Genomic DNA, 12,697 nt, shown 5'->3' with positions numbered 1-12,697 from the left:
TTGTCAGCATATCTGAGATCAAACTTCTCTTTTCTCTGTCTGTAAGCCTGACACTTTGACCCTTGCATTAAATTTAGTCAAACTCAGGATAATTCTTACCCTCAAAAGCAGATGATGAAGCAAGTTGTAGGCTCACATACACTAGGAAGAAAAACAAGTTACAGTGGGGTTTATTCTGGGCTCAGATTATAAGCATCGCTGTAAATTTCAGAGTCTTTGACATACATGCGCCAGTTAACACTGAGATTTGCTTGTGCTAACAAAAATACTGTGGAGAACAGAAATGTCCCTGGCCAACGTTGGTACCACTGACACTTGTATGATCTGAGGATGGCATTCAGGGCAGATGTAAAGTGAGGTCTCTGGGACCGGACATAATAGTAAGGGTTGGGTAGGAAGAGGGAATATCTGAGGAGCAGCTGTCTATATGGAATATATCTCAGAATATAAATAAGCATGCTGGTAATTAATACACTTTAAAGGTAAAGATGTTTACCAAGGGTGACAGAAGATGAGAGGGTATTTGTGATGGGAATTAGTAAGTGTTGTCCCCTGGAGTGGGTACAGGTAAGGGGGGACGTCTATTTCCAGATCTTGCAGTGACTTACGGGCAGTGTGGTTCCTGGCATTTTACAGAGGGTGGAGATCATGGGTGCTACACATTATCCACGGATGCCTACACTGAGACAATTGTCACACTCATGGATTCCCTAAGGACAAACGATGGGACACGCAACACTGTGGTCATCTGTCAGGTGAAACAGTGAAGAGGAAAGAAGAGAAAGGGTGTGAGAAAATAGAACTGTAGAGAAGAAAAGGACAAAAAAATAAATGAAATGCATAAAGCCAAGCTCAGGGCTGGATTTTCAGTTTGTGTACCTGGAAAGAGATGAAGGGGTTGTCCTCTTCCAAACTCCACTGTGGATTAGGCTTAAGGGTATGGAGAGCAATCACCCTTCGATTACAAAAAACAAGGACATTTTCCTAATACGAGTGTACCTTACATTATTCTGACTTAAATACAGGGACACAGCCTTGCTCCTCTAACAGCTGTGTAGTGACATGGACACAGGCTTGCTCCTCTAACAGCTGTGTAGTGACAGGGACACAGCCTTGCTCCTCTAACAGCTGTGTAGTGACAGGGACACAGGCTTGCTCCTCTAACAGCTGTGTAGTGACAGGGACACAGGCTTGCTCCTCTAACAGCTGTGATGAAAGGTAGCACCTACCCACAAGACACAGGTTGAGTACACTGATGGCGGAGAAGGGGCGGTTTGAAAGCATCCTGGTGAGTTTGGAAGTCCTTTCCTTGCTCTCACATCTGAAAGAAATGAATATCGAGGTGATCAAAACTCAGAAGTACCCGATTAAATTGTAATATATGTATATATATCACACACACAGAGGAATATGATAATAAAGGGTGAGGAAGAATTAGCCGAATTCGAGCTGCAGATGTGGTTCTCTTGGTAGCCTCGGGCTGGTCTCCAGCCTCGCATAAACTCAGTGTGGTGGTGCACATCTGCCATCTAAGCACTCAGAAGTTCAAGGTCACCCTCAGCTGCATAGGGAGTTTGAAGCCAGCATGAACAAAAAGGCAGCCACATGCTTGGTTTCATCTTCCCCAGTTCCTTGGGATTGGACCATTGATTTACTCAGTTCTTCATCCAGCTTGTGGTACCAATCCCTAGTTAAGGAGACTTTGTAAAAGTTTAAATGCTTGAACAGGAAATAGGCACTTGGTTAATTTATTTTTAATTATTAAAAAAAATATATAAATATCTAACTACGTATCCGTGTGTGGGTATGTGTGTGTGAGCAGTGGTGCCTATGGAAGCCTAAGTAGTTGGAAGAGTTACAGGCGGTTATGAGGCACCCTTCATGGGTTCTGGGGATCAGAATGTGAATCTTGTGTATACCCTTAACTGCTGAGCCGTTTCTCCAGCACTATTGGTGAAATTATTAAGGCCACTCCACGCTATATTATTATTATGTGACACAGGCTGGCTTGAACTTAAGCAAGCCTCCTGCCTCAGCCGCCCAAGTGCTAGGTTTACAGACAGGCACCACCATCCTGGCCAAATGTATTTCCCTTTCTTTCAGACAAGAGGTAGAACATTTTCTCCTAAAAATAAATTTGAGAAAATGCTCTTGTTTTTTTAATACAGTTGCACAGTATGCCTCTGTGGACACACTGTCCCGTGAAATTGCTCCACCCACCACTGACTCGGCCATGTCCTCCGTGCCGTGGTGGATTAGACCCTCTCAAGCCGTGAGCCAAGGCAACCTCCTTTGAGTTGCTTTGGTTCAGGTATTTGGTTACAGCGGTGGGAAAAGTAACTAATACAGAATACTGGTAACAAGTGTAGCCATTGCTGTTACAACCTTGACCAAGTGGTTCCTAAGCTTTTGGAATGGTTTTCCGGAGGAATGTGGAAGATTTTGCAGCTGTTGGCTACAGCAGCATTTAAGTGCCTAAAAAGTGCTTCAAGCTTTAAGTAGGAATACAGAAGACCAAAATGCTCTCAGATATACAAGCAGTAAAGACTGTACCCAGATGGTTTCAGAGAGACAAGGACTCTACAGGGAAGTTGGCTAAAGGTCATTTGTGCCGTAGTCTGGCAAAGAATCTGCCTGTGTCCTGAGAACCTGAGTAGGCTGAGTTGGAAGTAATGGACTGATTTGTTTGAGGGAGGACATCTTAACTAAAGACAGGATGCTCACGCAGGCTGTCATGGTTACTGCTCATCACTCTTAGCCATCTGTGTGGTGAAGGAGAGCAACAGGTGAGGTCGAAATGCACAGAAAATCATGCAGTCTGGCGAGGAAGGGAATGTTTAAAGTTGTGGGCAAGGTGGGTGTGGATGACACACTGGCGACTTTAAAGATGTTAGCGCCACTAAAGAGACACCAGAGAGTTTGCACTCAACGAGGATCGTAAGAACGTTATCTTGAAGGCAAGATGGCACCCATTGAGAGCTCCGGGCTATAACAAGGCATTTCACGTGAAAAGAAAGCAGCTGAAGAGATAGATAGACTACAATGGTATCCCCTTCCCTACTGGAAAGCTGCCGCTGGACAGCGGGTGTGGTCCAGGGAGGCCAGCCTACATCTCAAGGTGGCAGCAGATCTTGGTGTTCTGTGTGGTGCTGTTTTTTTTTTTTTTTTTTTTTTTTTTTTTTTTTTTTTTTGTAGGAGTGCAAGACCCAAGAGTGAGTAGATTAATGGAGTCTTACACCAATGTTTCAGAAAGTTCCTGAGGGGGGCGTAGCATGCACTTCTTGCATGCATCTCCTGAACAGGCTGTGTGTGAGGCTGTGCAGGTTAAGCCCATGTTGCAGTGGAGACCCTAGGTTACCAGAGATGTCAAGAATGTGGGATGTCCACCAAGGAAAGCTGCAGGTGGCGAGTTGGAGCTGGTCCAAGGAGAAGGCCATATGCACCACAGGCAGAACCGGAGGGGCAGGGCTGCCCAAGATGGTTAGAGCTCCGATGATATCACCAAGGACGTAGATGGCGGATATGGGACTGTAGGATTTGGTGTTGGGATTGAGTCTCCCTTTGGTCCAGTCATTCCTGCTGTGGTTGTGAGCTTGGATTTCCCAGTGTCCAGAATTGTAAGCCAAATAAGTCTCTGTTTATTTAAAATTACCCAATCTGTGCTGTTCTATTATTGTAGCACAAAATGAGTGAAGACAGTGTGTATATGGCCGTTAGGTTATTCCAGTGCACAGCACAGGCCAGTTAGCACATTTTAAGGAAGACTTGAATAAGGTCTAGCTTTAAACATGTGAATGAGATGTATGTCCACCAGCAGGGAACGTTTACCACCTCCTGCTAGCAACAGGTGGCATTCTACTCTGGCCTCGAAGAGAAACATCAAAAGCCAACACGAGTTTGTAAGGAGAAAATCTTAGGTGAAGAGTTACGACGGGAAACTAAGTGGCACTTCCAGGCCACCGTGGCTTCGGGGTGGGAACAAAGGACACATACATAGCTCTCATTATGTCCATAGTTCATTATGTCTAAACTCTACTAGGGTGGTGGTGTGTGCCTGGAAGACAGGAGCCTCGGAGAAGACGGTGAAGGTGGGTCTGGAGGGACTGACAGTAGAGCCTTGGCGAGGGGGCTAAACATTCTAACTTGGATAGACGTGGTCTCGCTGCCAGCCTTTCCGGCTGTACCAATTCACAGAGGTGTTTGCCCTCCACACCCTCTCTGCATCATCCAACGCTTTTTTTAAAAATCAAATTTATAAATAATTTTTTTCTAATATTAATTTCTCTTATTCTGGGTGGGAGTTGAGTATCTTTCCACACACTCAATGGTTATGTCTAATTTTTTTTTTTTTTTTTTTTTTTGGTTTTTCAAGACAAGGTTTCTCTGTGTAGTTTTGGAGCCTGTCCTGGATCTCGCTCTGTAGACCAGGCTGGCCTTGAACTCACACAGATCCGCCTGGCTCTGCCTCCCGAGTGCTGGGATTAAAGGTGTGTGCCACCACCGCCCGGCTGTGTCTAATTCTTCTTCTGTCAGCATTTTGTTCCACCTCTATGGTTCTTTTCCTGTTTTTGGCAGGGACTCTTTCTAAGTATGAGAACCTGGCCCCTCGTGATGTGAGTCACATTCTTTTTTAAACTTCTCTAGAGAGCTCTCTGCCTGCCTTTTGATGACTTGTGTACGCGTGCACGTGTGTGTGTGTGTGTGTGTGTGTGTGTGTGTGTGTGTGTGTGTGTGTGTAAACCATTTGGAAGTTTCTGATTTTTATGCTTTCATATGGAAAGGTACAATTGTCCTTGCTTATCTGTGGATGCAGCATCAGTGGATTTGACCAGGTGTGGATCAAAAATACCAGAAAAAGAATTGTGTCTGTATTGAACTGGTATAGGTAATTGCTTTTCTTTTCATTATTCCCTAAACAATACAATGTAACTGTTCCTATATCATTTGAACTGCACTAGATATTCTGTGCAATTTAGACATGATGTAAGCATGCAACTGGACAGTATAAATTGGGTAACAATTCTTCTCTCTCTCTCTCTCTCTCTCTCTCTCTCTCTCTCTCTCTCTCTCTTTATTTTTGGCACAGGGTATTCTACGTGTATTCTATGCTAACCTTGAATTTGCTTTGTAACAGAGAATGACATTGAATTTTTGGTCTTCCTCCTTTTGCTTCATATATGTTGGGATTATAAGGAGTTGCCATCACATCTGGTTTTACATGGTGCTGGGATCCAATCCACACCCAAGTATGCTAAGACAGGCATTCTACCAATCCATACCACATCAACAGCCCTTGTCTTCACATTTTTAATTTTTGGTCTTCTGGGACAAGATCTCACCATGTAAATCAGGCTGGCTTTGAGTTTGGAATGACCCTCTTGCCTTCCTACTTCCTGAGTGTTGGGATTACAGCTCACACCACTGTGCCCGGTGAGGATGGGTGTCACGCTATGTGACGGCATCTCACACAGGGGTTTGAACATCTTTGGAATTGACTCCTGAGGTTATCAAGGAATGACTACATTTATTTTCTCAGCTTCTGGGGTTTGAGTCTTAGAAAGCATTCCCCACTCCGAGATGAGACAGGGGCTCTTAAGTGTTTAAAGGAGCCCCATTTGATCTTATTCCTTCTCTCTCACTGAGGTCTCAGAGGTCACAGAGAGATTCTTTGGTCCCCTACCCCCAAACAAAACCTTTTGAGACTGAAATCAAAAGTAAAAAAGCAAAAGTGTCTGACTTGGCTGAAACTACAAACAACTCAATTTTAAAAGTCCCCTTGGTGGCAGGTCTCACCCACAGCATCTTCTAGAGAAATTTAGGAGATTCCGGGTTAAAATTCACATTCCTTCTGCAGAGCTATCCGATCACCCTCCCCACAACTTATGTCATAACCCTGCTTTCCTTGTGATGAGTCATCACCTCCCACCACAACTAATGGAGGAGAGGATGCATGGCCAGGAGCATTCCTGGATGCAGAGCATGCTTGCACGATCTTATCTGAGATGACTCACTTGCATCTGAACATCTGCCTCTACCCATGATCCTCTGCTTTCTGATGGTGATGGATCTTTGTTTCCATGAGGTATATGAAGCAAGACTCAGTTGCTTCAGTAGTGAGAGCACACACACACACACACACACACTGTACACACACACACACACTGTATACACACACACACACACACACACACACACACACACACACACACACGCCCTTCTTCTCCCTCTGGGCCAAGAAATATCTTCTCCCCTTGCCTTGTTCAGGGCAAATCAGGCTCCATTTCATACCAGATGTCTTCTAACTAAATTCTTGTTTGCTGACTCTAGTTTCCAGTTTTGGAGTCCTGCCTGAATTCTTAACAAAGCCCCTTAAAACTCTCCCTGACCCCAAACAGCTTGGTCTTCCTAAAACAGAGCTCTTATTGTCTCAATCTGGAGTTAGCCCCTCTCAGCCTCGGGGGCTTGTTTGTAGAAGGACCCACACTTGATTTCACATTCTCCTGTCTTAAGATTCCTAAGTTATCTTTGACTCTGGTTTTTTAGCACCCTATGATGGGGCATTCTGGGTTCAAAGCCCCAGTTCATATTTGAGCTACTCTCTCTTCCCCAGCAGGATTAACCAGGACTCAGGAATGCTCTTGCTCCATGGTTGGGTACCAACTAGGTCACACCAGCAGAATCCCACGGTTCCACTGAAGCCCTCCTGGTGCAGGTGCTGGGACATCGGGGTGCTTCAGTCCAGACACAGACTGGGACCACTGGTTCTTTTACTAATGGGAAACTGGCTGGAGTTTGGGTGGGAACTAGCAGACTTACAACAGAGGTCTGCAGACACCTCGATATAGCCGGTATGCTACAGGATGATGCGTCCTTAGAAAAGGGAATGAGGAGCTAACAGGAGATGGAGCACAGTGCGTCAGCCCTCCATTTATTCATGCCAAGAGTCCTCACCAAGGCAGAGCCCACACTTTACACCGGTGAGGATCTGCACTTCCCAGGATCCTCTTTGAACCCTTTGATATGGAAAAAACAAACAAACAAACCAAACATGGAAAAAATAAAAGCGGCTACAAACATGGTCACAAAAATACATCCTTTTCTGAACCTTGGAGATATATCCCACAGAGGTAAGTGGCTGCTCGGGTCCAGATATTATGAGGTCAGTAACTTAATCTTCCCAACAAGCCGTTTTCAGGAGTCTAATGATGCCTTTTAAGGTCTGAGAAATACTGGAGGGACTGGTTTTTGCTCTCCTTCCCCCTGGTTTTCCGGTTTGAGTGCAGGTGTGATCTGGTTTGTGTGAGCAGGCATGCAGAAGCCAGCGGTCGGTCGGTCGGTCGGTCCGATGTGGGGTGTCTTTCTCTACCACTCGTCCACCTTGTTTGTTTATTTTTGGCAAAGCAGCCAGAAGCTTTATTTAAAGACACAGATACACTCCACAGGAGCCGCGGGCTCCTTCAGCTACAGTGTCCAAGGGCAGCCTCACCTTGTTTTTGGAGGCAGAGTCTCTTACTGAGACCCCGGAACCCACAGATTGGACTGGACTGGCTGCCCAGCACATACGTCCAGGAATCCTCCTGTATCGTTCATTGCAGAGCTGGGATTACAGGCGTGCTCTCGGGGACTGAACACCCGACCTCCTGATCACCCTGTGAGCTCTTTACCCGGAACCGTCTCCCAGCCTGAACTTTTGCTTTCTGACCTGAACACTCTGGCTGAGGACCGTCTGGGTTTGTGTCATCTTCCAACTGCCAGACCTGATCCTGCTTACTATCCCCCACCTCCATGCGTGGCCACAAAAGCCTCAGTGACCCTCGGCCACGTAAAGCACTCACCTGGCTTCTAACCCATATGTTCTGCACCGAGTTGAAGCTGCCCAGGCTTCCATTCTAACCTTGTTTATGATAATTTGTTGTTTCCAGGATTTCATTTTCCAGGTCCTCTAAACCCCCCCCCCCCTTCATATTTGAGAAAGTCTGAACCGACTTTCAACTGGAGCGGCACGCTGGGCAGACAAAGCTCCCTCTTGTGTGTCCTTCAGAATCACTGGTTCCGGCCAGTCTGGCGGCAGCTGGCAGCTCGGTTCTTGGGTTGGTTGGTTTGCTTATGTTTCCTTCCCTTGCCTTTTCTCCCCAGATCCCTAGCTAGTTCTTTTTCACTGAACCGAAATCGCTTCAGACCTCTTGGGGCTGAGCAGTCACGCTTTCTAGAACATGGCCAGTTGGTTTTTCTAGGCTGCCAGCCCTTCTCCTGTGCCTCACTGGTATTTCTTTTGTCTCGTTTTGGCGTACGTTTTCTGTCGTACTTGTCGCTTTTGCTATACGAAGGATTCCAACTATGCTAAACACTTGACTGTACTTTGTCTGCCTTCTAGGAGATTCTGCTAATCGATTTAATCTTTGTGTCTTTCCTCTGCTTTTGCTTGGGCTTCCATCAAGGCTTTCTGCTGTTAAAGTATTTTTATTTGGGGGCTGGAGAGATGGCTCAGTGGCTGAGAGGCCTTGTTGTTCTTGCAGAGGACCCAGGTTCTAATCCCAGTGCCCACATGGCAGCTCACAACCATCTGTAACGCCAGTTCTAGGGGATCTGATGCCCTCTTCTGACCTCTGTGGGCATTAACCATGCACACAGAGCAATGCATGCATGTAGACATAAAGCTCAGAAAGGAAAATGAATAAATCTAATTAAAAATTAAATATGTATATTTATTTTGTCACTATTTTGTACTCATTCTTTCCTTTAACTCACGGCTTCTGTGACTGTATTCTTGTGGTCTTTCATTTCCATATTCTCTTATATCCACAATCTCTCTTGTCATGTCCATTTTCTCACCTTTGAGTTTGTTTTAGTGATTTAAAACGTTGATAGAGTATTTTTATTGAAAACTTTATATAAGCATATAGTGCATTTTGATTAATATGAAACTGATCTCTCAGACCTCTACTAATCTCATGACTTCTTTTCCTGTTTTGTTTTGTTTTTTAAATAACTTTCGGGGTCCAGTTTGTGTTCCCCATACAAGAACGGCTGTGGGGCCGTCTACTGGAGCATGGCCAACCTACCTGAGACCACTCCCATGAAGAGAACGGTCTCTTCCCTAGCAGGGATGGAACGACAACTATCATTCTGCTAAGTGGACACACTATCGAACCTTCTCTCTAGCCACAGATGAGCGCAGCCTCGGTCCTCATGGGGAGCATCTCTGTGCAGTGGCCTGGAGTGGATGACAGTTGATATACACTCACAGCTGGTCAAATTCAGACAAGAGTCTGTGGAGTGCTCACTCACGAGTGGGACATTTAGATCACGCTTCCTCCTCCCAAGGCTCAGGGAATAGCATGGAAGAGAGGGTAAAAGACAGTTGGAGGTCAGGAGGACCAGGGAAAACACTGTCTTCTGCACAGGACAGGGACCAGGGAAAACACTGTCTTCTGCACAGGACAGGGACCAGGGAAAACACTGTCTTCTGCACAGCACAGGGACAAGGGAAAACACTGTCTTCTGCACAGCACAGGGACCAGGGAAAACACTGTCTTCTGCACAGGACAGGCCTGCTGCACTCCAGAGCTCACTGTGGTGGCCTGCACAAGACCAGGCTAGTCAATATTCCAGCATGAATTCCATTTTATCAACCTGCAGGGTATAAGGAAATTCTTTGGCTCCAAGATATAAATATATATCAGCCAAAAGCTATCTTATATATAGTATTTAAACATGAAACCTATGCATATTTACTTGAGATAAGGTCTCAAATGCCATGATATGGTCAAGGATGACCCTGAGTTTCTGATCCTACCGCCTCCACCTCCCAGGATGCTGAGGTGATAGGCGTGTGTGGCTCAAACTTAGCAGGCCCCATGCGTACTAGGCCAGCACTCTCCTAAGGGAGCTACAGCCCAGCCTCATATAGATATAATGAGATTAATCCATGGAGTCTATTTAATGATCAAAGGAATTTATCTGGGGGTAAACCACTGGAGATTTATCGTAGGGTCTGGGAAAGCTGAGTTATGTCTCACGCCAAACGGCTTGGTCCAAGATCTCAGCATCCAAAACCACGTGGTAGCCAAGGGAGAGGGCGTGTGTGCATTCCAGGCCTTAAGGGTCCCTGGTGGCCACGCCCCAGGGGCGGGTACCTCAAGATCGCAGGCAGCTGTAACTGCGACAGCTGCCTCCCTAGGGGCGGTGCTTCAGGGCATGGCTCAAACAGCTACCCACTGCATAGATATTTTAAAGTAAGACTCCTGGCGAGCCTTCTGCCCTTCCTCCCGCCCTCTCCGCTGCACTTGGATGGTTTCCATCACCGAGACTGTGCGGGAGTGCACCGCCATCTTTTCATATACCTCAGTCTCATTCCGCTTTGACAGGAAGAGAGCAAGGGCAGCTTCTTGTCCCTGAAGGAGGAGCTCGGACTGGAGTTGGGGGAGAAGGCACACAAGAGAGCATAGTCTGCCCCAGAACTCTGGGCTTGCTTTCTCCGCAGAGACTCTGGTGTCTGGTACGCTCGCTGCTCGCTGCCAGTAAGGGAGAGGCAAGCGGGGTCAACCATTCATCCTGGGTTTTCCTCCAACTGGGGCAGCTAGACCCCTCTAGCTGGTCTCCGCTCACACAAAGCCTGCTGCTCCCTTTTGAGGAAAAAGAAAAAAGCCACGCGTGGCCACTTGCTTCTTTACTGATGATTATAAAAGAGATGTTCGAGATTTTTGTTGACGTGTAGAACAGTTTCTAGTGCTTGGAGCACAGTTAAATTTTAAAGGCGTTTTTAAGAACCTCAGAAATAAAAATGAACAGATGAAAACTAAGATAAAGCTTAAGGATGTCCAGTTTATAAACTGGCTTCTAGGCTAACTAGTGTGTTCATCTTCCTGTGGGCTCCAGAAAAAGTTTCCAGGGACTTCCACCCCTTCCTGCACCCCCAACCCCACCCCGATTCTTTACCCCTTGATCGAATTACTTCTTTTCTCTGCCTCCCACTGTTCTTAAGTCAGTCAGCCGCCTCTCATAAGTAAATGCTTTTCATTTGTTCTTTCCTGGATTGCACACCAGTAGTTTAATTCTTTTTGTTTGTTTGTTTCTTTTGAGATAGCTAGCTTCTTACTGTGTAGCCCAGGATGGCATGGGACTCACTAGATAGCCCAGGTTGGCCTTGAACTCATATAAATCCCCTTTCCTCAGGTACCTGAGTGCAGCGATTAAGAGCGTAATTCTTTGAGAATGACTATACCCAGTTTTTTCTAGTTTCATTCTTTCTGTGTATGTGTGTGAGTGTGGGTGTGGGTGTGGGCGTGTGTCCCCCTATGCACAAGGAAGCTGAGGCCAGACGGCAGGAGACATTATCACTTCCTCTACTCCTCTCCATCCTTTTTTGAGACAAGGACTCTCACTGAGCCTGAAGCTTACTGTTAAGGTTAGGCTAGCTAGCTAGGACGTTTCTGGGGTCCACCTGTTTTCATTCTCCAGTGCTAGGGTGACAGGCACGCATGGCTATGGCTTTTTTGTGGGTGCTGGGGATTCAAACTCAGGTCCTCCTGCTTCCACAACAAAGGCCCTTACTCACTGAGCTATCTCCCCAACCCTGCTAGTTTCATCTTTTAGGACTCAGAAGGATACCTCAGGGAAATGGACAGCGGTCACCGAATATCCCTTGGGGGTTGGTGCCAGGAGCCCTACCCCCAGAATCAAGGGTCCTCAAGTCCTTTATATAAATGCCATGGTATCCGCACAGAACATGCATCCTCCCATGCACATTAGCACATCACCACTATATTGCTTAGGGTACCTCATACAATGCAACTTGCTGATGTACTGTGTCTTGGTCAGTGTTCTATTGCTGTGAAAAGACACCGTGACCAAGGCAACTCTTATAAGAGGAAGCATTTAATTGGGGGCTGGCTTACAGTTTCGGAGGTTACTATCTCTGAAAGGTTACTATACAGTTCGTTACTATCATGACGGGGAGCACAGCAGCATGCAGGCAGGCACTGGGACAGGAGCTGAGAGCTACATCACCACCCACAGGCAGAGAGGCGCGAGAGAGGGAGACTCCGGGTCTGGAGTGGGCTTCTGAAACCTCCAAGCCCATCCCCAGTGACACACTTCCTCCAACAACGACATTCCTCCTAACTCTTCTCTGGCAGTTTATCAACTGGGGACTAAGCATGAAAATATACGGGCCAGTCTCATTCAAGCCACCACACACTGTTCTGTGTAAGGGATCATGACATGGAGACAGGTCCCACATGAGTATGGACCCTGGCTCAACCTGCAGCCAGGATAGAGGGGCTGACCACAACCAGGCAGCGGTGGCGCACGCCTTTAATCCCAGCACTCAGGAGGCAGAGGCAGGAGGATCTCTGTGAGTCCAGCCTGGTCTACAGAGCGAGTTCCAGGACAGCCAGGGCTGACAAACACAGGCTGCGTCACCACACTGCTGATTTCATGAATGACAGAACACTTTGGACATTTCTGGAATGAGGCATGGTAGTATGCATGAGTCTTCTTACTTAGTTACATACCTCTAAGGTGCATCTTAAAATCAATGGCATTTTAATTTGGGTGGTAGGGTAGATAACATATGAAGACCAATAATCAAAGAATGTATTTGTATCACTGATTCTTCAATGGTTTCAAGGTTTCGAGATGTAGCAGGACAATGAGTCCAGTGAGGCTTTATGTGGGCAGGAGGGAGTGACAATCC

The 12,697-nt window shown here is 46.5% G+C and overlaps 1 protein-coding gene across 5 annotated transcripts in view; it reads right to left on the bottom strand.

The window, feature by feature from the left end:
- The window catches only part of Ifnar2 (interferon alpha and beta receptor subunit 2), a 39,046-nt gene that overhangs the window by 19,825 nt on the left and 6,524 nt on the right, over positions 1 to 12,697 (bottom strand). For 3 of the 5 annotated variants that reach the window (XM_052741159.1, XM_052741158.1, XM_052741160.1), the window contains exons 2-3: positions 1,230 to 1,321; positions 100 to 141 (exon numbers count right to left, since the gene is read on the bottom strand). In XM_052741159.1, the coding sequence (XP_052597119.1) occupies positions 100 to 141; positions 1,230 to 1,284 (97 nt within the window). In that variant the 5' untranslated portion in view covers positions 1,285 to 1,321. Of the gene's footprint in view, positions 1 to 99; positions 142 to 608; positions 749 to 879; positions 956 to 1,229; positions 1,322 to 12,697 lie in introns of those variants that run through there. The other 2 variants (XM_052741161.1, XM_052741162.1) reach the window with 2 other exon arrangements.

Source organism: Peromyscus californicus, unplaced genomic scaffold, assembly GCF_007827085.1.
Source record: "Peromyscus californicus insignis strain IS unplaced genomic scaffold, ASM782708v3 Scaffold_16__1_contigs__length_79575227, whole genome shotgun sequence".
In the NCBI taxonomy this organism is placed as follows: domain Eukaryota; kingdom Metazoa; phylum Chordata; class Mammalia; order Rodentia; family Cricetidae; genus Peromyscus; species Peromyscus californicus.
This window is presented reverse-complemented; position numbering and strand designations above follow the sequence as displayed.